Source organism: Piliocolobus tephrosceles, chromosome 1 (genome assembly GCF_002776525.5).
Source record: "Piliocolobus tephrosceles isolate RC106 chromosome 1, ASM277652v3, whole genome shotgun sequence".
NCBI classification, from domain to species: Eukaryota; Metazoa; Chordata; class Mammalia; order Primates; family Cercopithecidae; genus Piliocolobus; species Piliocolobus tephrosceles.
In genome coordinates this window covers 124,087,556-124,101,638 of record NC_045434.1, presented here as the reverse complement: position 1 = coordinate 124,101,638, position 14,083 = coordinate 124,087,556, and the positions used below count along the sequence as shown (strand labels likewise).

The 14,083-nt window shown below is 34.1% G+C and overlaps 1 protein-coding gene across 2 annotated transcripts in view; it reads right to left on the bottom strand.

Moving 5' to 3' along the window:
- Nucleotides 1-14,083, bottom strand: part of DPYD (dihydropyrimidine dehydrogenase) — an 875,732-nt gene that overhangs the window by 455,628 nt on the left and 406,021 nt on the right. For both annotated transcript variants that reach the window (XM_023231016.1, XM_023231017.2), the window contains exon 12: nucleotides 9,266-9,450. In XM_023231016.1, coding sequence (XP_023086784.1) covers nucleotides 9,266-9,450 — 185 coding nt within the window. The remainder of the gene's footprint in view (nucleotides 1-9,265; nucleotides 9,451-14,083) is intronic.

Genomic DNA, 14,083 nt, shown 5'->3' with positions numbered 1-14,083 from the left:
AAGTAACAGGGACTTCAACACAGAGAAGTTCTTGTAAGTTTGTTTTCTAAAATCCCTGACTATCATATTTTCAACAACTGTTCATCTTTGTCCAGAGCAGAAATCTTTAACATGAGGCAGAGTTATTATCATTCTTTACATTTTTTCCCCATATCATAAGCATTATTCAAGGTAGCTTTAAAATTCTTACAATCCAGCATTGTGGATTCATTTTGAAAATCACTGACCTCAACATAAAATAAAATAGTAAATATGCCATTATTAAAATGCTGTCATCTTATAAATTTTCAGGTATAAACATGTCTTTTTTCCTCTTCAGAAAGATAATTCCTTTCAAATGTCCCCAAATCAGAAATTGTTAATAAAATGACAGTTTATTAAAGACACCAGAAAGACAAATTTCTCACATAATAGCAACCCAAAAAATAACAGATGGTAAAAAATTTCATTTATTGATATGAATGCACACAATTCAATTAGATTTTATCACAATGATCTTTTTGCATGGTACTCAATTTGGAATTCCGTATCTTTAATTGTCTTTATAATTGTCTGTTCTTGTTTGTTAACTAAGTATTTTTCAAGTGAAAGATTAACAAGAATGAACAGGCTTCCCTAAATGTTCAGTCATATGTCCAAATTAGATGAAATTAATGTTATGATTAAAAAGGAAAATGAAACCTTTAAAAAATATACATGGAGGACATTGAAGAAATGGGAGACATGAATGATGCAACTTTCAATCTTGAATTCAATATCATCTGAGTCTAAAATCACTTTTTAAAAGTTCGAGACCAGCCTGATCAACAAAACTAGCTGGGCATGGTGGCGCACGCCTGTAATCCCAACTACTCAAGAGGCTGAGGCAGGAGAATCACTTGAACCTGGGAGGCGGAGATTGCAGTGAGCCAAGATTGTGCCACTGCACTCCAGCCTGAGCAACAAGAGCGAAATTGTGTCTCAAAAAAAAAAAAAAAAAAAAAGTCAATTTAGTGATGCTGAATTGTACCTCATTAGCAACAATGACAGACAAAGATTCCTATGGATGTGCACCTCTTGGCCCCAAATCACCGCATAAACCTAGTTTTCTCATGCCATTCCATTAACAAATCCACCAAAGGAAGCTCAGCTCACAGAAAGAAGATGGAATATCTAGCAATGACTGGACTTCTCATTTCTCTTCGAACTAAAATCACAGCTACCATTTGTACTCACTCTACTGCAGGTCTATGGCATGAATTTGTCTCCACTAGGTCTTGAAATCACAAATTCGTTTCACAGAGCCTATTGAACTGCCATCAGACGGTAATGACTTTCTGTCACTCTTGACCTGGGGCAGATTTGAACTAGTGACCAAGAGGTTAAAGGCTCTGTATCTCATTACCAATCCCCTGAGATACTTAGTTCCCTCAACCACTAGTGATTTTTTTTGTGCCTCAGTTGAGCCAGAAGAAAATACCCACAGAAAAAATCGTAAGCAGTAGAAAAGTAGGTCACCAAGGCAAGACATCTATGATAGTTTTGATAAGCCTAATAAACACCTATTTCAAAATATACCCATATACTACATGCACCTGAGTAGAATCACAGTAACTGTTAAAGAACTTCAATATAACTTTCAATACTATATCACACAAGCTACCATTAAGCTGAAAAAACCCTGCAGAGAAAGAAACTGAAGATACTTGTGCTTCATGAGCTTACAGGGTTAAGGAATGTATTTTAGATTCAGTATCGTTCCAGAATATTTGTGTGTATCTTGTGTATCTATTCTAAAATAATTCTGCCTCACAAGTTAGTTTCAGAAGGGGGCTGACAAATTGGAAGACATAATATAGATTCCTAAATGAAACAGTCAAAACATTTTCAAACACCTTAACATGGATACTTACTACGGGAATACAGCATATTTTAATAAGGATAAAGTTTGCTGAAGAAAACAGAATAATAATATTTAGGAACACGTATTTAGGCAAAATCATGTGTATACAGTAGTAGAAATATTAAAGCTAAGCCAACCAATGAAAAAATTAACTTTTTGTTGTTTTTTTAATTGTTGTTGAAAGTTGACTTCAAATGCTGGCTGCCAATAAACAATATTCTGTAACTATCCAACTGCAATTATTCTGTACGTAACTAAGTAGGCAGTGACTCCTGAAGGCACTTAGAAATGCGTACTCAATTTTTTAAAAAAATTTAATGCCCCAATGCCTCCTTCCTTAAACTTTGCATTTTTTCCCTTAAATGTTTGATTTTCATGGAATGAATCCTACCTGGAAGAAAACAGACCTTTTCCTTTTCATTTCTTACCTATATTTAAAATGATGCTCTATACAAATTATTTTATTTGGATTTCTCCCTCAAGCTGCTGATTCGTATTTATCTTTCTACTAATAACTCTTATTTTTGTCTCTCAATATACATATTTTTACTACAACTGCTTTTGTAGCAGCAACATGTAAATTTAGTTATTCCCTTCCACTACTGGTAATAAATACTGTGGTTTTTAAAACGTTGCATCTAAAATATAGTGAATTGAAAACAATTCTTAACAAAAGAATAATGACATGGCAAAAATAACTCTAATGATATATCAAACCAGTGAGTTTTGTGATTATAATTTCTATATAGATCAACTTTATTTGACAAAATATTCCATGTTTATAAGAGCTCCTTCTCAGGACTATCATGACTACTACAGGGACAATGAAATTCTGATCTGGGATTATAATTTAGAATAATTTAGTTTGTGTTCTATCTCTAAGTTTTCTCTCAGTGGCAGGACATAACATGATGAGATATCCATATAGTCTTTTTCTCTCCGCTTTTTGCAACCAAATCTGTTTATATGCTAATACTAGAATAAAGTAAGTGCTCTGCCTTCTGAATGCTATGTGAGTGTATAAAACAAACTCAGTTTCTCTACTAAACTCTCACAACACGCTTCTGACACCAGGTGTGTGGGAATTTCTCCCTACCGGCAAGCAAGCAATCAATTCTGTAGTGGACACAAGCTGAATGTCTTCTAATTTGGCTCAATTCTGACACTATCTACCTGATGATAGCACCAGTTCCTATAGGTTGAGAGCTCAGTCCCCAAAACTACCCCTTACTACTTCAAATGCCAATCGCAAGCCCCAGGTTATTTCACCTGTGATGCTGACCAACCAGTTATAAACTGAGGTTCCCAAAACCCCCTCTTTGGGTTAGATTAACTGGTTAGAGCAGCTTACAGAACTCAGGGGAAAAAACAAAAACAAAAACAAAACAAAACAAAAACCAAACTTTTACTAGTTTATTACAAAGAGTATTTTAAAGGATACAAACACCACAGTCAGATGAAGAGACACACAGGACAAGGTCTGAAAGTGCCCCCAGTGCAGACTCTTCTGTACCTGTGGAGCTGGGTTGTGCCACCTTCTTGGCACATGGAAGCGTTCTAGTTAACTTTACTGGAAGCACCCCCTTCACCCATATTTGGCTATTGGCAAGTTCTCAGAACCTAGTCCTTTTGGGTTTTTATGGAAAGTTCATTACATAGGCATGATTGATTAGACCACTGGCCACTGCCGATTAACTTAACCTTCAGCCTCTCTCCTCTCCCTGGAGGTTGGGGAGCACGGCTGAAAGTCCCAATCCTAATCCTGCCTCAGTCCTTCTGGTGACCAGCCCCTATCCTGTGGGCTGTCAGCCATCAGCCAACTCATTAGCATACACACACACCGACACACACACACACACACACACACACGCACTCATCACTTTGGAGATTCCAAAGATTTTAGGAGTTGTATGCCAAGGAACAGGGTAAAGACCAAAATTTCACAACATCACCATGTGTTTTTATAAATTAATAACATTGGATATTAAGTCAGTCTTCTATTTAGTGCTTTTGCAATGAAGAAACTGAGGTCCCCTACATGCTCTCTTAATTAAGCTGGTTGCATCTGACAGATTTACTGGACTATTTCCTTCCCTTGTTTTCCTCCCTATTAGACACAAAAGATGTAAAGATGATTCTTTACAACCAGTAGGACACCCCTGTACACTACGAATGTCCTGCTTTTACTAGTTGAGTTGTCTACATATCAAGAGTCAGTTGTATGTTTCTCGCCCTGTATTTCTGTTGGTTATAAATGTAAATAAACAACCATTAATTAGTTATATGGCTGCAAAAAGAAAGAAGGTTGATTCTACGAAAACTAAGTTGAAAGTTCTTAAAGAATATGATAAAAATGAGTTACTTAAAAAGTACTGCTGTCAAATTAGGTGTTGGTCAGATAATTGAAATGACTGCAGGACAAACATAAAAATCTGGAAAACTACATTGTATGATTCTTGAAGGTCTTGTACAACTTTTAAAAATGAAAATGGTAGACAATATGTCATAGATAGATTTAGGCAAGATACATAATAAACCTCTGGCTATTTTATTTAAAAACATCTTGGCCCTGGATTTTGTTAAAAGAAAAAGGAAAATGAGAAAATATCTATATGCTTTAATTAAAATTATAAGCTTTGGTCATGTGCTTCTCATGTAATAAAAAATAAAATAAAATGATGAGGTTAATGTATGCATAGACCCTTTTTACAATTTCCCATTTTAACTTTTTCTGATTAACCAACAAATTATTAATTTTGGTTTCACAGGAAAAGAGAAATTAAGGAATTCAACTAATTAAGGAATTCATTTAGCTATAGTCATTCTTTCGGTTATAAATTCTTTCTTTAGGTACACTGTCAAAATTACCGTTCATATTCAGTAATTCTTATTCATTTGGTAGAAGAAAATAAGTATGCCTGGACTCCACTAATATCACATTATCAACAATTTAGGTGAAGTCATATTGAATTATTGATTAGTACAAGTAATTTAAAAAGAGTAAATTTAATATTATAACATAATGACACTTAAAAAAGGAAATTCTGACAAACTGGAAAATACTTTTCTTCACATTAATACCAGATCTGACACTATCACTTCTATAGGTAAACAATTCCTACCACACTACCTACTCCAAATTAAAATCCTAGCTAGGCAGTCTAGCCCTCGTATAATTACTGACCTTTATCTCATTTTTCCTATATAATCTCTATATTCAGAGCTTCCATTAGTCCCCCCTATGCTTTTTGATGAAATAAAAAGGAGCGCCTGCACAGTGCAGAACTTACGGAGCAACCAAAGAACATCTTTGTGAAAATTCGAGGAAGGAACTCCTTCCTGGGTATAGAAGCAGCACAACAAAAGGTTTTATTGTTTGGTTAGTGGAGCTTGGTCTGAATTTCAGCCAGCTTGTACCCTGGTCTGGGTACCCCTTGTGGAGTGGGCAACATATAAAAACTTATCCAGCAGCCTTCTTTAAACCTCAGCAAGTCTAATTACTCAGTATTATTCTACTTTTTCTTATTCTTTTTAAAATTTGTACCTTGTTGTTTGTGATGCCCTTGCTGATTCCACATCCTAATATCCACATCCAGATGGAATCAGTCATTGTCTCTTCCAGGTTACCTCTGTAACTTTATGTTTTTTATTATTGTGTTAAATATGCTGTATTAGGCTTACATTACACAACTCACTTCTTTACTAGACAATAGGATTCTTAATTGCAAATTTAAATCTAATATTTGGGGCTATCTTTTATATCCACTACTTTTTAAAATGTATTTTTTGAATGAATGAATGAATGAATGAATGAATGAATGAATGAACTCATGCATGGATGACTTGGATTGACGGGAGTATGTGGATGAATAAATTAACGGCTAAATAAAATGCTTTTGTAATTATCTAAAGTATCCTATTTCAATATTCATCTGTTAAGACTCTATGCATCAGATTTCTATTCAAATTTCCTATTTGCCATTTTTTTCTGATCTCATTTTAACAATCCAAGGTGAATGATTTCTAATAACCCACAACAATGGTATACACAGCAAATAGTCACAAAGCTTGGTCTATACCAAGAGCTTTCCATACTTTCTCTCATAATCTTCTCCAAGACCCAAGAGGACAGCAGCTATAATTATTATTATAAGTAATAATAATAATTTATAATTGCTTATTCACCCCATACCCTGGAGTGCTGAAGTAACCTGTCCAAGGCAACATGATTTGAAAGTGTTGGAACTGCATCTGATGTCTTCTCTGTAGTTCAGAGCCCAAATTTATAACTACTATATTATAATGCTCTTTTTTATGCATTTTGGTAGTCTACCAAAGTCAAGTGTTGGGCCCAACAGCTATTACTTAATAAGTGGTAATTGAGCAAATTAACTAATGACATTTAAGTGAAGCTCTCCTCAAGAGAAATTGCCTTCACTTTCTCCCAACATGGATGTCTTCAAATAATCACATATATCTGAAAAAGCATATTACAAAGAATTTTTAAACACCCAATTGCAAGGATTAATACTATAATCTGTTTATAAAAATCATATTTTAAAATAAGCTATCTAGTGTTACATTTTCCCCCAAATCAAACCAATGTAAAATAGAAGACAAAATGTCATAAGCCTGAGCTGTGAAATATACTGCAGACATTAGAGAAATTTTTCTTAACAAATGCTACATTTGTGAGAAAACAATATTATAGTGCTAATGAACTTATCATATAACAAACTCATTAGTTTTCTTAACTCCTCCTTAAATGTATCGAAGATATATGATTTCTGCATATTTTTTCTATTTAATAGATAAGTATTTTGAGAATACAGCAATACATAAACATGGTTCCTGGCTTGTGAAGAGACAGACCAGTAAGTAGGCTTCAAACAAGCAGCACACAGGAAGTTCATGTCACAAACTCTCTGGATGAGGAGGAGGAAGCCAACCCTGAAGGACAAGTGGGACTCAACCAGAGGGAAATGGGTGGAACTGGGGAAAGGCCCGGATTCAGGAGAAATCTCCAGCATGCTTGGGGACATTCAAATCAGCATCTCAAAGCTAAGAAGTTTGGCCTTTACCTTGAGTGTGAGGAAAAGTCACTGCCATATTTTTTTTCTGATCTCATTTAAAGGGTTTATAACCCCCATGATCATGCCACTTAGGATTAAATTAGGATTCAACTGATACTCGAGAAAGATGACTCTGGCTGCAGTGTAGGGGTATTGGATTTGACAGGAGAGAAAGTGGAGGCAATTTAAAGAGAGGTGATAGAGACCAGAACTAAGTTAATGACAATGTGGAGAGAGAAAAATCCCACTTTGTCTATATGTACCTTGTTAGCCTTATCGCTGCTTAGCACTTTGCATCCAACACCCTGGCAGGAAGGTGGAAATGCTGATTTTACTTGACAGAGATTTTTACCTACCTTCCATCTCTACTCCATTTTAAAATGTAATTCAACACTTAGTTTGACAAGTCTGAATCCTTCAGCCAAATCCAAAACTCTTACATGGCACAACTTTTATTTTATATTTCAAACACTATCATTCCTAGCAATATGTGTTTTTAAAGCACATGCATGTTTTCTTCATTATACCTAAAGGTCTGTTTCTCTCCTTTCTCTATACATCAGATTTCCATTCAAATTTCCTATTTGCCATTACATGGAAGTAAAATAATTGTTCTTTTTTTTTTTCTTTTTTTCCATCCAAGCGCCACACTACTCAAAGATTCCAAGGAGGAGGTAGAAGTAGGCAGGTGAATCAAACTTTTAAAAGATGATGTGATCAGTGTCAAGTCCAGGCCCTACCTAGCAAATAAGTACGTCCTGCATTAGTTACACAAACATGAGAAGGATAACTAGAATAGACAAAATGGTCATAGAAAAGAGGAATAAATTAAAGGAAGCATTAAAGATAAAGTGAATTTTGTTAGCATGTGGGAAACAAACAAGAGAACCAAAACAAGAGTGGTAAAAAGGCATAGTGTGAGCAGTCTTCCCTGAATAGGAAAGAAAGAATAAAAATTTTATTAACAAGAGCAAATTTTCCAGGAACATTTTACATAAATGAGGTAACTGTATCTACATTTAATGAAATCATAGAACAAAAAGAACACAAAGCATTTAGTCAGAAAGTAAGCTACTGAGATCTGACAGTTACACCTTTCTTCCTCAAGACCACAGTCACTGTGGCAAAGTATGCTCAACTTCACATCTCATCATTTCACATTCTGTATTTCATCATAAAACTAAATTGTTTTTAAAAATTACAACTGAAGGGTGGGCATGGTGGCTCATGTCTGTAATCCCAGCACTTTGGGAGGCTGACGTGGGCGGATCACCTGAGGTCAGGAGTTTGAGACCAGCTTAGCCAACGTAGTGAAACCCTATCTCTACTAAAAATACAAAAACTAGCCAGGTGTGGTGGCATGCACGTTTGGTGCCAGCTACTCGGGGGCTGAGGCACGAGAATTGCTTGAACCCAGGAGGCAGAGGCTGCAGTGAGCCAAGATCATGCCACTGCACTCCAGCCTGGGCATTAGAGTGAGACTCTGTCTCAAAAAATAAAAAAATAAATAAGTAAATAAATAAATAAAATTAAAAAAATAAGAATTGCAACTGAAATTCATCAAACGTTTGTCTTCTTTCCATTTAGGTGCATAGAGTTTGGAAAACAGATAGGACCTTATCGGGTCCAAATGAACAGATCAAACTATTGTTGGACTATGTAAGATTATAATTAATGTAGATTCTAGTATATGTCCTATAATATTGTATACCATCAGATTTGATAAGTGTATGATCTATGTATTTAAGGCAATAATAAATATTTTGAACACAACAGGACTAATAACTTCACAGTACTCAAATGGTAGGAATGCATAATAAATTTTCTTTCTTTCTTTTTTTTTTTTTGAGACAAAGTCTATCTCTGTTGTCCAGGTTGAAGTGCAAGTGGCACGATCATGGCTTACTGAAACTTTGACCTCCTGGGCTCAAGTGATCCTCCCACCTCAGCTTCCCAAGAAGCTGGGACCACAGGCATATGCCACCATGCCCATCTAATTTTTTTATTTTTTGTAGAGATGGGATCTTACTATGTTGCCCAGGCTGATCTTTGAACTCCTGGGCTCAAGCATCCTCCCGCCTCAGCCTCCTAAATTGCTAGGATTATAGGCGTTAGGTGGCACACCTGGCCCGATTTTCAACTAAACAGTTCTACTACCTAGTCTACATTTTAAAATTTTTATCCAAGTAAGTATGTATATGACATATTTTATATATGCCGTATAGAAATGCTCTTATAGATAAGTATCAAAAATAAATGAAATATTTATCCATTGGAAAAGAATTAAGTGGAAATGATGAAAAATGCCTACCTGTATATATTTGTGAATGTACCAAGAAGCTTGTTTTCCATCATTCACTGATTCCACTGTAGTGTTAGCCAAACCAACGACATCGCCACCTGCAAATACCCATGGTTCACTAGTTTGCATAGTTTCTGGATCTACTTCTGGGAGACCCCATCTGTTAAATTTTATAGGGCTCAAGGCTTCTTTTACTGGAAAAAAAGTGAAAAACAATAGACAATGACTAATCAACAGACAATTCCAAAACAATAATTTTAAAATTAAGAAAAATTATGGTTTAGTTATTATTCCAAGGATTCAAACAACAGTTTTTAGTAAACTGTAAAAATGAAAAGCTAACAAAACATTGGCGTTAACAACACATTTGAAGTGCACTGACTTAACTTTACACCTCACATACAGGAATTAAAGACTACAGATTTGGTCAATGTTTCAGAGCAGACATTTATGTCTACAAAGTATGGATCTATAAAGAAGGAAAGTACAACCTTTTAAATACATACAAAATACATTTTCTAAAACTTTATTCATAGTCATCATTTTTACAGATCTGTTACTACTCATATCATCCCAAACTTGTTCATGTGTGTCACTTTTGAAAGTTACATCATGAATTCAGGTCAATGGCTAATCTCCCTTTTACAACAAAACATTTTATAAAGCAAAATGAGACAAAATATTTAACATTTTCGTTAAATTATTTGCACGTACTATTAAGCAATTTAATAGATCTAGTATATAGTTACATTTAGCCAGCAATTTCTGCTTTGTTTTGTTAAAAGCAACAAATGCAAACATTAACATTAATTCCTTGTGGAAATTGCTCTGTAGAGTAGTTTCGCAATTATTTGCTAAATATGCTGCATTCCAATGAATTTAAAAGAGTCATGGAAGAGGAATGAGGTTGTGCTTCTTTAAGAAAAATATCTAACGAATATTTTGAAAGCATAATACTGACATTTGGAAGAGATCAATGGATGCAATTTAGAGAAAGGGTTGAACAAGAGAAGAAATGAAGAAAGGTGGACAACACCCCATTTGATGGAGTAAACTGAGTAAGCCAGTGTTTAGGATAAAATGTTCTCTCCAGGTAATGATGTCATAATTTCTAAGCAAAGCATCTCAGACTAAGGGCCTTATTCTTTACTCCAACTCAAAAGAGAAAATTTAATCACAACTTAAAGTAAAGGAGGAGAGCTTGGTAGATTTTGGAACAGAAAAGTTAGTTGTTGAAATAATTTATAAATCAAGTATAAGGCAAAATAGCCAAATATAAAAAATGTTATTTTGACACCTAAAACCAGTTTCTTCTGAGTAAAATAGAGAAAAAAAAAAGAATAAAATAAACATTGGTATATATTTGTAGCTTTCTATTTAAAGAATGTTAGAGTTGTAGAAAATTATTGAGGGATTACTGTTGATTGTGTTTTTCCCACAAGACCACAGGTTCCCTGAGAACAGAAATGTGTCCACACTGCTTGCCTCTGTTTCACAGCACACTACAGTTCTTAGAGCAGAGGACACTCAATTGGATTGATGGATGAATGAATGAATGAGTAGACGCGTCAATGATACCATACTCAGGTTTTTATTTTAAAATCTTCTACTGTTTCTATTTGTTTTTTCATCTTTCATTGAGAGGAAAATTAAATATTCATGTAATTACTTTCAAAGCAGAATGGCATTTTGAGGAAATTTTTCTAATGTTTTTAAAGGTCACATGAAAAGAGACCTTTATCATTTGTTCCCCATTGCATAACAGATCATCACTATCATCTGTTGACAGTTACTTGAGTTGCAAGAAAGTCAATAGTGAGTATGGCTCACCAATTCAATCTATTTTAATAATGGCAACTGTAACACACCATCATTGAATGATGTATGTAATGAGCTTTATAAATAGCAGCAAGGGGTAAAAATGAATTCTGTTCTATCAGAAATGACCTTATGTTTCCAAAACTTTGGCCTACAAGAGATATGAAATAAAGATAATTATTAAAACGATTAGAAATTCAAAATTTTATCACTAGGAGATCAAAGCTTTTTTTGTTGTTGTTGTTAAAGTACAGATTTCACTCTAAGCTTGAGCAGGATAGGAATAATTCCTTAGTTATCTCTGAGTCCCACAACATCAATTAGAGTCAAAGATATGTTTACAGTCGGCCCTCTGTATCTATGGGTTCACATCTGTGGATTCAATCCACTGTGCATTGAAAATATCTGGGAAAAAAATAGAATGTTTATGCCTGTACTGAACATGTACACACTTTTTTCTTTCCATTATTCCCTAAACAATATAGTATATCAACTATATATACAGCATTTACATTGTATTAGATATACCATAAGTAATCCAAAGATGATTTAAAGTATATGGGAGGATATATGTAGATTATATGCAAATAATACACCATTTTCTGTAACAGACTTGAGAGCATAGATGGACTTTGGTATCCATGGGGGATCCTGGAACCAAGCCTCCATAGATGTGAAGGGATAACTTTATCGTGAAGTTACTGAAGCTTAAGTAGGGTCCCTCACTTGGATGGGACTCTTGCAAAGCCCTGTGCCTAATTTCAAATCTCTAAATTTTCCTTTTCTTAAAGAAGAGCTCTCAAATTGTATAAGCTTCAGGCCTCATAACATTTGAATCTTCACTTGAGCACAGTGAATTGTACACAGGAGGTGCTGAATAAATGCTTCATAAATTGAAGTTCTTGAAGAATGTGCTTTACCATATTTTAGGATGCAAAAAATGTACATAGAACAATTCACTTTAACAATCCACCTGTCAAAAACTCGGTTAATAAGTAGTCAGGAAATGTTACTCTGAGTTTAATAAGTAACTTTGCATTTCTTAAAATATTTAGCACCAACATCATAAGCCACCCTAGGGGCATTTATTTGTGAATTTAAAAGCACTCTTCTGTTCATGGGCATTTCTATTGTATATGCATTGTGTTATTATGTGTCCCTAAACATTCATAATACTCATGTATACTTCTAAAAATAAGCTTTCTTTCCTCAATATATATTTACCCTTTGAAGTCTTAAACCTGAATATCAACTGTTTTAATTATTTTATCATTTGTAATATCCAGCTAATCTCATTAAAAATCAAATAATTATTTGATATTCTATTCTAAAATAGAGAAAGGATCTTCTTTCATATTAAAAATCATCTCAGCCTCCTTTTGAAAATTAACTACCAAATTTCCTCCTGCTTATTTTGGAGACCTTCAAGTTTAACATGTTCCTAATTTCATTCAAGAAATAAAAAGAAAAACCAAGAGATCACACAGCTGGTTATGAGGTTACTAACATCAATCAAAATAGAGATCATCTGTATATATTTTAATGCCCAATATTTGGCTCATCAAATATCTACAAAAAGATCACTAAGAAAGTAGAACATGGACAACTTTTATAAATATAAGCAATGCTACAGCAGGTCAGAAATGTTTTCTTTAAGTAGCATTAAGCACCAAGAATGACTGTATCACAAGCACCAAGAACGACTGCATGACCAAGAATGACTGAACATCAAATGGTTAGGATCATATCCTTGTACATACAGTAGACTCCATTTAAGCAAACGTAATATTCATATATGATTCATACTATATATGAATTTACTGAAACTTTGTTAAATCTGATTATGGAGCTAAATACTTTTCCTAATTTCAACAATTCTTTTAAAATATAGTGATTATTTTAATTATTTACTCATTTTTTAAGCTTAGAACTAAAATCAAGGATTCAGTGAAAAAATCCATGTGCATGTTATTCATAATTTCCCACAAAGAAATTCATTTATTTAGTTGCTCCTTATGAAGAAGACAATCATCCTCATCGTAACTGTTCTTCTATGAACTCCCCACAGCTCTTTTACATCTCTGCTGATACATTTAACTTGGAATACAATAAAAATAAATCTCAGAAGCAAATCTTCTGTTCTGTCTTTACCCAGCTTGGAAGGAGTGAAAGCATAAGTGGATGAAAAATGTATATTTACATTTGCAAACCAAATAATTGCTTGCCATTTCCTCTGAAGTGTTAAATGAATATTAATAGAAGGATTGTATTATTCCTTTCTTGTTTATAAAATGGGGAGGGGGATTTTCTGTTATGTTCATGCACAGTTTTCTCACAGATTTCCATGAGATTGCTTCTTGATGGAGACTGTGGCATATGTCCCAGGAGCTCCATAGTTGAACAGAAAAAGAACTTGAAAAAGAATCCCAAAACATGCTTATTCACAGTCTATACTATTCTTCAATTGGGAGAGAAATTTGTTAAAATGATATGGTGCCTGGAATTTTATGCAGTCTTTATAAAGAATGAAAACGTCCTTAATTCATACCAAACATTCAAGATTTATGTTAATTTCTGCTTTAATTACTACTATGTTCAAATGAGCTTATTTAAAAAACAAAGACACTCTGAGGTAGCTTTATAACAAGAAATGGTTTTGAAATTGGAACTTTTAGTCAATTTAATGTTATGCATGAAATGATTTTTTATACAGACTTAATGGTATTGTGACACACAAGATCTTCAATAAGCCACAGCTTAAAATTGCAGAAACCGTCCCTCAGGGACACATCACTGGCAGATGCAGATTGCCAAGGTCAATTAAACTGATGTAGCTGTGCTGTCATATATGTAAAAGAGAAACCCACAAGCATATGACAAGTATATTTCTCAGTGTTTATAAAAAGATGTCAAGAATGTTATATTTTAGTACACAAATATAAATTAATTCTCCATACACAATAAAACAATACAACAGATATCATAATGAAAAAGGATTATTAGTATTCT